The 14133-nt window shown below is 36.6% G+C and overlaps 1 protein-coding gene across 3 annotated transcripts in view; it reads left to right on the top strand.

Moving 5' to 3' along the window:
* acsl1a (acyl-CoA synthetase long chain family member 1a) overlaps positions 1 to 14133 on the top strand; it is a 55332-nt gene that overhangs the window by 10676 nt on the left and 30523 nt on the right. Inside the window, exons 1-12 of one of the 3 annotated variants that reach the window (XM_042484567.2) lie at positions 1589 to 1723; positions 4165 to 4377; positions 7528 to 7642; positions 7723 to 7787; positions 8889 to 8990; positions 9090 to 9189; positions 9313 to 9488; positions 9714 to 9746; positions 9871 to 9922; positions 10017 to 10090; positions 11021 to 11098; positions 11839 to 11973. In XM_042484567.2, the coding sequence (XP_042340501.1) occupies positions 4183 to 4377; positions 7528 to 7642; positions 7723 to 7787; positions 8889 to 8990; positions 9090 to 9189; positions 9313 to 9488; positions 9714 to 9746; positions 9871 to 9922; positions 10017 to 10090; positions 11021 to 11098; positions 11839 to 11973 (1125 nt within the window). In that variant the 5' untranslated portion in view covers positions 1589 to 1723; positions 4165 to 4182. Of the gene's footprint in view, positions 1 to 1588; positions 1724 to 4164; positions 4378 to 7527; positions 7643 to 7722; positions 7788 to 8888; positions 8991 to 9089; positions 9190 to 9312; positions 9489 to 9713; positions 9747 to 9870; positions 9923 to 10016; positions 10091 to 10883; positions 10962 to 11020; positions 11099 to 11838; positions 11974 to 14133 lie in introns of those variants that run through there. The other 2 variants (XM_042484568.2, XM_042484569.2) reach the window with 2 other exon arrangements.

The raw sequence follows: 14133 nt of genomic DNA, 5'->3' as shown, positions 1-14133 counted from the left end.
ATCTCTATGCCATGCATTCAACAAATGGCATTTGCCTGCTGTTGACCATCTGACAGAAAGACGCACATACATATGGGTAAAATGTCATTTTAGTTGAAAAGTTAAATTATTCACTTGACCAAATTGTACATTTTTTCAATAAAAAAAAGCTGCAGATTAATAGATAAGAAAAAAAACCCCTTAGTTTCACTTATGTATCTCTCGATTTATAGAAACAAATCAATTTTAAATATTTGGACAGGTTTCAACACACATTTTTAGCAGAATCTATACAGCAATATCAGCTGCGCTTTCTCATATTGTTAACATTTACTAGAGTCACTCTACTGCTTTCTGCAAATAACCAAGAAAAGAAAAATATTTTGTTGGATTTATATTTTGATAAGAATTTAAATAGTTTTCCCTGTCATATCAGAACTGATATGGAATATGGATATTTTTCATGGTGTTATATCAAAGTTAGAAATTTTGGTATTGTAACAACAGGTTGCAGGTTTCAGATTTATATGAGAGATACACAAACAAACTCTGATGTTTCTAAGGTTGTAAATGACCATGTTGTATTTTGACAAATCTTTTGTAACTGTGTATTTTTCAAATTAATCATCTAATTTTGTCTATTTTTTATGTATTTGAAATGACCAAAAACTGACATTATTTCATGGTGTATCTGTAAAATCCAGATACCTTCCTGAAAATTGTCTATGTTACTATATATTGTTGATAAAACATAAAATTACATTATTCATTAATAGGATTTTATCCACACCTCCCTACCACAATGTTTCAGCATAGTAATACATGTCTCTGTAACACTCCACAAAGATCCTTATGTATTTTGCTTTTTAGAGTCAAAAATAAAACACTTGGATTACTCCCCAGCTCACTACATTTTACTTTGTCGTTGCAGACAACTTCATCAAGAAATGTATAAATTCTCATGTCCACATTTTCCCACAAGTCTTCATTTGTCTCAGTTACAAATGCAAGAATATGAGACGCAGGTCACCTCTTAGCCATAATGAAATGATAACTTAGTGCTATTACTTATTACTCTTAGATTCCAAGGAATCCGCTCATATGCTCGGGTTAATTAATGTCAGTGCTCACACACTCGTTTATCTGTGTAAATATAGGGGAATATGTCAACAAATCTATTATGTAGAACACAAAGGCCCTCTTGTAATTAGTGTGTAATTCTTTGTTGGACAAGTTTCACCAGTTTGGATGCTCGGCAACACAAGAATTGGACACACTGTTTCCAGATAATGTATGATAAGATATTGGTCATTCAGTCTTGAATAAACATAGTTTAAAAAATGCTTGACTCACTCAGAGCAGCAATCAGTTATTCTCTTGTCTGATTGAATTTATGGCCACTGTTACCTCTAAAAAAGTTTCACACACATCCCACTTGTATTCCTCTCGTGCATTTGTTGTGTAATCACAAGGACATATAGCTGAAACTTTTGTGAGTTTAAATCAACCTGCCACTTGAGTATCTCTCCAGTGAGTGGGCAGTTTTGCCTCACGCGTCTGTGTTTCTGTTTGAAAGGGGCGTGCCTTATGCTATTCATAGTTGTGAGAACCTCAGAGGTCTATTAGAGGTCAGTGTGAGTCCTTCTAATAGCAACTGCTGCAGCAAAAGGCCCGTCAGATAACTGTACCTTGCTGCCTTTGGACACAATCTGCACCTTTCTTCATATACACACACTGTGGGACTGTGAGTATTTATTATATCTTGATTTGTCAGTGCTGAAGATTTTGAAAATCCATTTAGCTGCATTTAAGTTTGTCAAGGTGCTGACAAAAACAGTCATCCTGTTCTTCATATGAGCTAACAGGAACACCTGTATGCCTTATCGTAGTGGAGCTTTTGTGAGGTTTAATGTGGAGTGTTTGATTATTGTATCATATTATTTTTGTCATAGAGCACAATCCCAACAGCTTTAATGAATCTTGCTAATGCTTTTTGTTTTTATATTTGAATCTATAAATCAAGAAGATTGTCATTAATGATCTATAATCTTTCAGCACATTTAATAACTTAGTGCACTTAAGTTGTCATTGCAAGTCAATAAATGCAGCTTTTTCTACACAACTTTGTCCTAGTTGGCACTGGTCCCAGTTGCCATGGGCTCTGGGGTAATAATAGAAGTAGGTGAGAAGTCAATTGTTACCTAGTGTGTGCCGGTTGTTCAGTCATTGGTTTACCTACAGGGCTGTTATTGTCTAATCTAGAGGTCAAGTGAGTTGAGCGTGATGTGAATAAAGCCACACAGTCTGATAAGAAATTAAAAAATCATTAAATGCTAAAAGAGTGAGATATTAAGTATGTTTTTTCCATATTCAGATGGAATATTTGAAAAATAACTGCTGGTTAGATATATTAGCTGGTGAGTTTAAATTGGTCTTTCTAGCCAAGGGCGCATCTAATCTGCATTCTACATTAACAAGTAATTAGAAGTCATGCGACTGTTCTATTAAAATTTCAGTGGAACAGAGCCATATATTCAGAAGTCTGAGGTCTGAGGTTTCAGATCAGTGAGTTCATTTCTAAAACATCCGGACCAGAGAGCCTCATTTCCCTTCAGGCACAAGTAGAGTGGCGTTCAGTGTCTGTAGTCATGTCCTTGTGCTTCTATGGAGACTCGTGATCTGAAAATGAGCGCGGAGTCATATTTCCTTCCTGTGTCTTTGTTTCCAAGTGCACAGCTGTTGAGTGGGATAGCACATCTTCCTTTTGTATGCACTGTGTGGACGTGAAGAACAAGAACAATGATGAACACACAGTGGCATATTTCTGTTGGACGTCCGTCTTTGAAAACAATCTACATCTTTTGGTTTGGCTGACTTTAAACATAAAGACATTGCAAAGACATTGTTTTTTTGTTATTTTGTTTTATAGAAACACATTACTACAAGTATCTGGTTCTGTGCTCTGAATTATTTCCTTTTATGGTTATCTACAGTATATACACATAACTTATCTAATGGCCTCAGTTTATAGACAACATTTAAAGAAAATAAACATTAGTTATGAATTATTATGTGTAGTAAACTTAAGATTAAAACAAGAAGAAATGTGCAAAATGAATACTAAATATAATCAACTCAAAGTGTTTTGAGGGCAATTTCTGACCTGTTTTTAATGAAGGCCATAGTGTGATGCTCTATAAAGGTTTCATAATAAAACAATGTCAGATATGAATATTTGTGACAGTAAACACTTGATATGTGTTTGATATGTAAAATCTGGCCAACATATTCAACTAGTGTCATGCTGAAGTGGTGGATCATTACTGAATCACAGGGATGAATGGTTTACTGCGGATCTTTCCTTGATGTTTTATTTTGGTTTTAAACTCTGTGTTTCTGTTGTCATTGTGCCAAAAAGACGTCAATTGCTTGGCAGTTAGAGGAAGAAATAAAAGTTTAAGATGAGAAATAATACTATGACATCAAAACAATTTGATTTAGTTCTCTTTTTAACATGTGGCTCTAATATTTACCTTAGCTGGGGCAGTTGTCAACTTGAATATGTTTGACACATGAAGGATAACAGTTCAGAAAAAAAGATGTGGCATCCTGGCAGCCTTATGGTGAAGACATGTAGAAAAAAGTTACTTTGTGTTAAAAAGTGGCAGAGACATAAGGACCCTTATACCCCACAACCCTTTTAAATGCACCTCAACATATGCAATTTCAAACAAAATATTTGAAATAAAATGAGGTGATGTAAAAAAAAAAGTATATATATATATATGGTATAGGGTTTATTCACAGATGGCAGTGAATTGCCTTTAACTCTGAAAGGGACCACTATTCTTCAGTGTGATTGGGCCCTCATGTTGCTGTGCAATGCTCTAAAACAAGAGACCCATTGATTAAAAGATACCACATCCTAGTATACCACCACCACATCTGTAAGGAACTCCATAGGAACAACAAATTAGAAAATTTGAAACAGTTTTCTAAACAGTAAAAGAAAGAAGTCTGTCATTACACTTGTGACTGATAGTAAATTGGTTATCTATAATAAAATAAACCTGATATGTTCCAGACATAGCTATGAGTTTAACTGGAAAAGAGACACACATGCAGAAGAAACACAGACTAAAAGTTTCCTATTGTAATAATGTTCCTGTCTCTGTTTCCCTGCAGGGTCAGTGCTCAACAGTCATGCAGGCTCAGGAAGTCCTGAGACAGCTGCGGATTCCCGAGCTGGATGATGTTAGGCAGTACATGCGTGGCCTGCCCACCAATGCACTCATGGGCATGGGTGCCTTTGCCGCCTTCACCACCTACTGGTTTGCAACCCGTCCAAAAGCCCTCAAACCACCCTGTGACCTTGGCATGCAGTCAATAGAAATTCCAGTAGGTGATCTCTTTTCTTTTCTTTTGGTGATATCAGATATGCGTAATAAATTCATGGAATGTGGATGATACAGCGTAGAAAACAATGATGTATCTGTCCACCCACTCTCTTGTAATGCTGTGCGTTAGAGGAATAATTGAAGCATGATTCAACCACTGGAAGCAAACTCAGCAGCCTTCATACAGCAGGAATGTTAATAAGATGCTTCCCAGAAACCTTAAAGTCCCCCTCCACTCAAAATGTATTTTTCTCATGTTTTTGTTCCTTAGAATGTCTACGTTGACTATACTGGCTTGTACCTGTGCAAAGTTTGCCACCAGAGAGGTGTTTTCACATTCTTCTATTAAAGGGGGCAAAAAAACTGAGATTCAAATGTACCCAAAGCAGCTAGATTAAATATGTCACGTATATGAATGTCAGTCGCTGTCTAATACAGGAAACATATCGAAACAGCATACCTTTTTCGTTTTTGTTTTCTAACTTGTGTGTGTGTGTCCCTTTTGTTATCATTCTGTTTCCCCCTACATAAATTCTGATGTTTTTGCGGGTCCGTGAATGCATTGCAGGCAGAACTTGTCATGTGGCGCGGATAACTGATTTGTCGAGCCAGTCAGAGCTGATCAGATCAGTGTATGAGATGAGCACTCTATATGAAATACATTTTTCAGGTAAATTCTGCTGCTGTCCTCCATGTGCCATTTGTCTACATGCATTGTATTAGTGTTAATATACTTTTAGGATCTTAGATTAATTTGTAATGATTTTGAGCTTAAGATTAGAGTTAGGTTGCAGGATGAAATTTATATTTGTAAACTTCTCATGTCTTTAATGTCTATTTACAAGCTTGTAGTAGCTTTTCAGGGAGTCCCATTTCACACGTCTAATTTTACTTGAAGTTGTGCTTGAAGTTGTCTGTGAATAAATTGAACTGAACTGAACTGAAGGAGCAGCTGTTGCATAGAAACTGAACAATATTTATAATGCGATAGCGCTCCTATTGAACGATCCAGCTCCAAAAATGTAAAATCAATATGTGGCGGCAGATGTTTTAATGATGGCGGGTTGCCACAAATACATAAATGTGTTGGAAATCCTGGATTCTTAGTCTGACTGCAGCTAAAACATCAGTACATCTGCTTCTAGGCTCTTTTCAGAGATTTTTAAAAAAAACTATTATGTGGGGAAAACCATGTTAAACAACAAATGGTACTTATATAAGTATTTTAACATGTCTGGAGAGGGACTTCAATTACAGCAGAAGTCCCTAAAATTACAAGCTTGACAATGTCACTCGTCATCACCCTTAAAGTGCTACAAAGTTAATCTCAGACCAGCTAAAGTTTGCTGTGCTGGTAAAATATGCTTTACCGATATTTGATTTGTATTGTTCCAGTCCCACTTTCGAACAAAGAACCTTTAAGGCCTGTTAGCTTTAATAAATTGTTTTATTTATGATTAAAAAAATAATTATCAAACTTAATTTAAGATATCAATAACAACAACCTTTGGGTTGCCAGGTTGTGACAAATCCCCTTGGTTGGTATTCATCCTCCTTTAGCAAGAAGCTTGCTTTGTTTGCTAGCAACCCAGAGGTCAGTCTTACAGTATGAATGGCTGATAATTGATTTATAAAGAATTGACAAATTATGTATTAATTTTTAATGAAACATTTGTTCCAGTTGCACTTAGAAAGGGTTTCCTCATACCCAACGTATTGGAAATGTTTCAGGAGACACTTGTGTAAGTCATGATGTATAGTACTAAATATGTGTCTGTCATAATGAAAGGCCTTTGAACACCAAGTCCATATTACAATGCGAGACAAAATGAAAGGACACACTCACTCCCTTCTCTCAACTGGTGTTACTGCTCTCTACTCTGCTGCATGCTCTCTCTCTCCCTCCCTCCCTCCTGTCCATGGGGTCTTCAGTCTCTTTTACAACATCATTATCCACCTGAATGTTACTATCTGATCTATTGAAAGTAGGCTACCTAAGTTAAAAAACGATATTGTGCGTCCTGTTTCTCTCTCATGTTGTGGATGTAAGTGTTCTGCTGGTTACGCCACATATAAACAACTCTCTGAGGTTTTGGATGAATGTCAATAATGCAGAAAATCTAACCTCTTGCAAAAACTTTTAGGGGAAAGTTTTGGAGTCAGTGTGATTTAGACAATGCAAGATGGTATTTATTTTTAAATGTGCAACCATTTTGGATGAAAATATTTACTTGGTGTGCAATGCCCTTAAATCAGTAAACATCAAGCTTCCATGTGTACTCTGAAAAGGCTGTAATTGCAACGGTACATTTTTGTTTGTAGCAGAAAAAAGAGAAAATGAAGAGCCTTGATTTCAGTTTTCTGTTGTAACATTTTCAACTTGGCGTTACTGGGAACTACTTAGGTTTTTCTCTGCTGAGTGAACATCACGTGCACCAACTATTGCTTCATTTGTTTCACTGTTTTCTGTCTTTGCACATTTCAGCTCAAATGAAAAAAGTTGCGTCATGTACTACACGGCAGTGCTTCCCAACTGGTGGGTGACAATCCAAAAGTTGGTCGCAGGTCCATTCTGAATGGATCACAAGTGACTTTTTAATTTTGTAAAAAAAAACACATTTCATACATTGCCAAAAAGTTTTAAAGAAAAAAAGGGCAGCATTTTTTAAAGAAAATATGCCTTACAAACCCATGGGCCAGTGGTTTTTATTTTTTATTTTTATATTTCGCAGAGTTCCAAGCTGAGCCCCCAATGTCCACAAATCCTAGAAACACCCTTGATTTAAATAAATTGTACTTTATTCTTGCAATATGATTTATTTAATTGTTTTAAGCCAATGTGTTATTAACATTTTGTCAAATTAGATTGAATATGAGGTAATTTGTCTTATGTGTGGACCTTAAACTTATGACTAAGGAGAAATCTGGACCCACTGGCTGGACCAGTTTGGAACCACTGCCACACAGAATCCTCTATTACAAAGAAACACATGCTCCTGTGTGCAGCTGTGCTCCAAATTAAATCCTTGCTCTCCATCTTCTCTCTTGTGCTCACACTATAGGAAATGTTCTGAATTGTCCTGAGGAAGTGGTGTCAAAGGTTTCATCAGTGCTCATCATAACTTTGTGGGTTTGTCTTTTTTTTTTGTAGGGTGGAGAACGTGCAAGAAGGTCAGGACTGAATGACAGCAACGAGCACATGACACACTTCTACAATGATGCACGCACAATGTATGAAGTGTTCCAGCGAGGGATCCGAGTATCAAGTGAGTGTTTGTATAAGTTACATGTGACACAAGTCCTCCAGTGAATGTAGATTAAAAGGGAGCTTTATTTTCTTTCTCAGATGATGGACCCTGTTTGGGATCAAGGAAACCAAACCAGCCATACGAGTGGCAGTCTTACAGAGAGGTGAGACAAAGACCACAGACATAGAAGTCTAACATTAACTATCTCCTAAATACGCAACTAGCCAAGTCCCAATTTAAAAGTCCCAATTTAAACAACATTAGGTGAAAACCTAGTATATGGCAGGACCGTGTACAGTTGTTCCCAACCTTTTTCCCTCAGGGACATCTTTACTATCATTGAGTAAACTGAAGACATATTTTAGGGATATTTTATATTGAATTAAGAGAAAGGTTGAAAATAAGGCAATGTGCCTTCGGCCCCAGGCACCCAAATCTCTACATCTGCCCCTTGTAATAATAATAAAGCGTTAGCAACCTTGAAATATATGTTAATGCAGAACAGTACACTCTGTGTGAATCACAGTCACACAGTGGAGGGGAGCTGCTTTCTCTGGAGCTGTACCTGCTGATCATTAACACATCCTCCCTCTGCATCTCCGGTCGGACCTGGGGTTGAATGTCCCTGTGTGACTGGCGGAGGCTGAGCTGCCTGCAGCCCCTGTCAAAGCCAAGCTCCACTGATACCGACAGTTTGTGAATCTTCCTCTCACCGCTGATTAACAAACAGAGATTTCTGTCTTTGCGTTGGCACCCAGTCCAACACTGTAACATGTAATTTTCCCCCCAGTTTCAATCAGTGTCTGATTTTCTTCTTCACTTCATAACGGCATTGCCACTGTGACATATATCAGTTAAAAACATTTAAACATACTATATGTAGGCTCGTGTGTTACAGAAGCAGCTGTTTCTTAGATGATCCTCTCACTCTTCTCCGACTAAAACTGACAGAACAACCACAGATGGTTTCTAGCTGTCTATCTTGCTATTTTACCACCATGCTGCCATGTTACACTGCTTACAGAGAATGGGGAATAATGTAACAGTAATACAGGACCGTCAGCTTTTGTCAGCGTGTCCACTGTTTCGGCGCCTATGCAATTTGAAAGAACAATGGCCAATAAGAAAACAGCTGCATAACATCTCAGTCACACTGACCAATTGTGCGATCTTGCTCGCTCGCTTGCAGAAAACCCCATGTATAGTGCTGCGACCGCATGCTGCGGTCCAGCCAAAAACAGACCTCTCTTTTTATTTTGCACAGGTGGCAGACAGGGCAGAGCACATCGGTTCTGCTCTCCTTCACAGAGGACACTCTCATACGGGAGACAAGTTCATTGGCATCTTTTCCCAGAACAGGCCAGAGGTACAACAAATGGCATCATCCATGAATTAACATTGCACTGTTCTGACTCAGAAAAAAAAGCATCAACAGTTTTCTGTTTTGTTTGTTTTTTCTTCTTAGTGGACCATTTCAGAGCTGGCCTGTTACACATACTCTATGGCTGCAGTTCCACTTTACGACACGCTTGGTACTGAAGCCATAGGCTATATTATCGACAAAGGTACACAAGAGTTCACCTTCAAACTAATGACACACAACCTTCAGTATTATCGCAGCGCTCTAGATCAAGGGCACTGATACTGATACAAACTAAGTGGTTAATTTGGTGCCATCTGTTTTTCAGCCTCCATCTCAACAGTGATCTGTGATGTACCCGAAAAGGCTCGGATGATTCTGGACTGTGTCAGTGGGAAAGGGCGAACTGTAAAGACAGTTGTGCTCATGGAAGCGTTTGACAGTGAGCTGGTGACACGTGGACAGGAGTGTGGCATTGAGATTCTGAGTTTAAAGGAGTTTGAGGTGAGAAGAACAACCTCTTCATCTTTCTACACATTATTGCAACATCTAGACACTGAGCAGCAAATATCAGCAAATGTTGAGGCAAATTAGCTGCACCCTCCTGTTGCTGTTTGAGTCAACCCTTCATTCAGTCCAGGTGATGTGTGTTTAAAGCATGATCATTATTGGCCCTTCCTGCAGACACAGTATAAGCCTATCTCACTGTATGTTTTGTGTTGGTTCCAGGCTGTGGGTAAAGCAAACCACCAAAAACCAATGGTGAGTAGGAAAAGCACGCCTCATTTGACCTTTTAATTGTATGACAAGACATTACACATAACATATGACACATTATGCAATTCAAGCTTCATATGCTAAGTGTAGATCTGTGATCTGATTACAGCCCCCGAAACCAGAGGACCTCGCAATTATCTGCTTTACATCTGGAACTACAGGTAATTACACAACTTGTTTGCAATGTTAAACTTTTAGAGGTTTTTTTTTTTTTTTTTACCTCGTGTATAATCCTAATCATCGTTTTCCTTTCAGGAAACCCAAAAGGTGCAATGCTTACTCATGGAAATGTAATCTCCAACACTGCAGCTTTCATTAAAATAACAGAGGTAAACAAACATATCAGCTGGAGTTGGTAGATATAAAATTTGAGTATTGAATCTTAATATAAATGAGATTGTCTTATAATGTATGCAAATGCATTCCTCTTGTTTTTATGATGGATTCTTTGATTTTTTTTGTAAATTCATTAATATTCCTTTACATTTTTTTTGTATTCATTTATTTGAAGGAGTAATTTCCCCAGGGGTTTCCTTCACTTTTCAAAATCATTGTTTTGAGTTTCAGCATGAAAGTGAAACTTCAGCTTTAATTCAGAGCTGAAAAAGTACCTGCACTTCTTCTGCACGCATGCAAATAATTTAATCTGTTTATTTTTTTTTCTTTACTAGAAGTGCACATTAAAGACAAGGCAGTAAAGACCAGTTGTCTGAAGTAGAGAAGCATAAACAGTCTTCTCTATCAGTACAAGTATATTGGATTTTGAGTAGGACAAGTAAAGCAATTTACACCCTACATTTTGTTACACTTCAATTTTCATGGAGAGCAAAAGAAACAATTTCATCACAATTTGTTATTTTCTAGGCACATGTATAAACACGTAGTAAATAGCTTCCTTTGACTGAATTGTGCTGCCTGACCTACCAAACCTTCTTTTCATTCATGATATTTGCATCAAGTAAAATGTAAAAGCTTAGATTTTTGATAAGTCTATCTTAAAACCTAAAACCTGTCTGATTCAGGTAACCCTGTTTGACCCCTTCATGTTTTCCTATACATCTTGCATCTTCTCCTTTGTCTATTCCTTCCTCCCTCCTCCTTCCCACGTATGTTGTTATCCAGGGCATACTGAAGCCCTCCAATAAAGATGTGCTCATCTCGTTCCTTCCTTTGGCCCACATGTTTGAGAGGGTGGTGGAGGTACAGTACGCCAAGCTTGACCTGCATACATGCATGTTGTGTTTGTGTGTCCTCTGCAGGTACACTGCATGCTGAACCTCCATGACATTCATATATCCTATCTCCCCCTAGCTCACATGTTTGAGAGGGTTGTACAGGTATGTGTTGGACTTACTTACCTTCAGATATATTGATTAATGAAAGTATTGATGGGGTTTAAACAGTCATATAACTGTCGAAATTATTCAGAATACAGTGTTTTTAATATTTAGTCTTAGTGGGATGTTTTTATGATTTCCTTTAAACTTAACTTCAGCTTTAGGGCTGCTTATCGAATACTTTTGAGTACTGACTGACGTGTGTAACACTGAGTATCTAACGCTCAGGAAAGTGGACATTAAATGATAACCAGATTCTTAATATTGTCTATTCTTTGAGCAGATATTTTGATATTTATGTTATAATTTTGTTAATTTTCGACTACTGTATTTCAGTGACGTCTTGTACAGATGCTGCTAAAATGAAGGAAAAAAAACACATTCATTATCATCAAAGTTACAGATCAAATGACCTGCTGCTTTAAAAAAAAAAAAACAGATAAAGTGTGTGGTGTTCTGCACTGACGCCAAAAAAATGTGTTTGCTCAACTTCATGTCCTTGATAGCTGTTTTGATTCATTTAAGATCCATACATTTTTAAGCATTCCTCGACCTTTAAGGTAACTTAATAGAATACATGACCAATAACAGCTTCTAATTTTGGAAAAACATGCAGTGGTGTTAAAAAAAAAACCACACTGGATATGTAGTGAAATGTTCACAATGCCCTCGTGTGGTTAAATTGTGACACTGACTTAACTTGCAAGAAGTAAAAATAAGCAACTCTCTCTATTCAACAGGGTGTCATCCTGATCCATGGAGCTCGAATCGGCTATTTCCAGGGGGACATTCGACTTTTGATGGATGATTTGAAAACGCTGCGGCCAACAGTCTTCCCTGTGGTCCCACGTCTCCTTAACCGCATGTTTGATAAGGTTAGAGTTTAACTAATGTTACTCATGTCAATGTCTACAAGATTTAGTTATGGGAAGAAACAGTAAATTAACATTGTTTTTAGGAATTTCCATCAATTTTAATGTTGTTTATTTATTTATTTCACAGAAACAGTTCATATTTATAAAATGTCTGCATATATGCAAGAGTCAGCTAGAAAGACTTATGTGAGATTTTTCGACATACTACACTATATTGTTTTCAGCCATTTTTTCAACATGCGATACAATGAGGCGTCTCAAGCTATAATATGTGGTATTCAATTATTCAATTGTTCAACATGTCAAAATGTGAGATTTTTTGACATACTATACTATGTTGTTTTCAGCCATTTTTTAAGCATGCTATATTATGATAGTTTTGGCATTTCTTTCAACATGGTATACAGTGACGTGTTTCTACAAGCTATAATTTGTAGTTTTATAGCTGTTTTTTCAACATGTACAATTTTGATATTTTTCGACATACTATACAATGTTGTTTTGAGTCATTTTTTTCCAAAATGATATATTACAATATTTTAGCCTTTTTTTCTTCATGCTATACTATGAGGTCTATCTATAATCTAAAATATGCGGTTTTCAGACATTTTTTTGCTAGTCAGAAAACGTGATTTTTCAACATACTATACAATGTCATTTCCAGCCATTTTTTCAACATGTCAACATGACGTTTTTGGCCTTTTTTTCAACAGGGTATACAATGAAGTGTCTCTACAGTCTATGATATTTTGTTTTCAGGCATTATTTCAGTCATATTTTATTTTTATTATTTTTTAAGAAATAGTATACTATGACGTTTTAGGTCGTTTTTTTTAAATGATATATATGATGTTTTTGGATGTTTTTTTGACATTATACAATATGACGTGTCTCGACATGCTATTTTATGTGGTTTTTAGTTGTTTTTTGGACATATCATATTTTGACATTTTTCGCCATAGTATTATAAAGCATTTTCAGTTGTTTTTGACATGCTATATTATGGTATTTATAGCAGTTTTTGCAACATTCAATGCTATGGCATGTCTGAGCATGCTTTTTTATGTTCTTTTCAGCTGTTTTTTGGACATTTCAAATTTTGACATTTTTCTCCATACTATAGTATGGCATTTCCAGTTGTTTTTGCAAGTTTTTAATCACTCGTAGTCGGCCAAAGCCATGCATCAAACTGTAAGTTTGCTTTTGTCAAGCAACGTTTTTCTTTTTTGTCTTTTAGACACTCACCAGATTCTCAGATGAGTGAAAAGGTGAACACCCAGGGATGGAAGAAAAAGGTTGAAACCTCTTGAGTCAGGCTTTATTCAAAGATAAAAAAAAAGCGTAAATCAAAAGCAACAGTTACCTCAATCCCTTTTACAGGAGTTTCTTTTACCTTCTAACAAAGATTCAAAGCAAGATTTTTTTTCGATATGCCAAATTAGGATCTTTATTGCTATTTTTGAAACATTCTATTCTATGGTGTGTCTAAGCACGCTATTTTATGTTGTTTTTAGCAGTTTTCACCTGTTGTGGGGAAATGTCATTTTTTGACATTTTTGCCTTACTATAGCCTTGCTTTTTTCGTCTTTTTCACGGCATGCGATTTCAAGGAGTTTTGGTGCTTTTTTGTAACATTCTATGCAATGGTGTGTCTCAGCACGCTGTTTTCTGCAGTTTTTAGAAATTTTCAGCTGTTTTTGGGAAATGTCATTTTTTGACATTTTTGCCTTACTATAGCCTTGCTTTTTTCATCTTTTTTTTTCGACATGCCAAATTAGGGTCTTTTTTTGATGTTTTTGCAATATTCTATGCTATGGTGTGTCTCAGCATGCTATTTTCTGTAGTTTTTAGCAGTTTTCAGTTGTTTTTGGGAAATGTCATTTTTTGACATTTTTGCCTTACTATAGCCTTGCTTTTTTCGTCTTTTTTTTCAACATGCCATATCAAGGTGTTTTGGTGCCTTATTGCAACATTCTATGCTATGGTGTGTCTCAGCACACTAGTTTATGTCGTTTTAAGCATGTTCCAGCTGTTTTTGGGAAATGTCGTTTTTTGCCATTTTTGCCTTACTATAGCCTTGCTTTTTTTTGTCTTTTTTTCGACATGCCATATTTAGGGGTTTTTGGATGTTTTTGCAACATTCTATGCTATGGTGTGTCT

Source organism: Plectropomus leopardus, chromosome 3, assembly GCF_026936395.1.
Source record: "Plectropomus leopardus strain MGB_pleo_1.0 chromosome 3, ASM2693639v1, whole genome shotgun sequence".
Taxonomy (NCBI): Eukaryota; Metazoa; Chordata; class Actinopteri; order Perciformes; family Serranidae; genus Plectropomus; species Plectropomus leopardus.
Note: the sequence above shows the minus strand (reverse complement) of the source record. Positions and strands in the feature narration are given on the sequence as shown.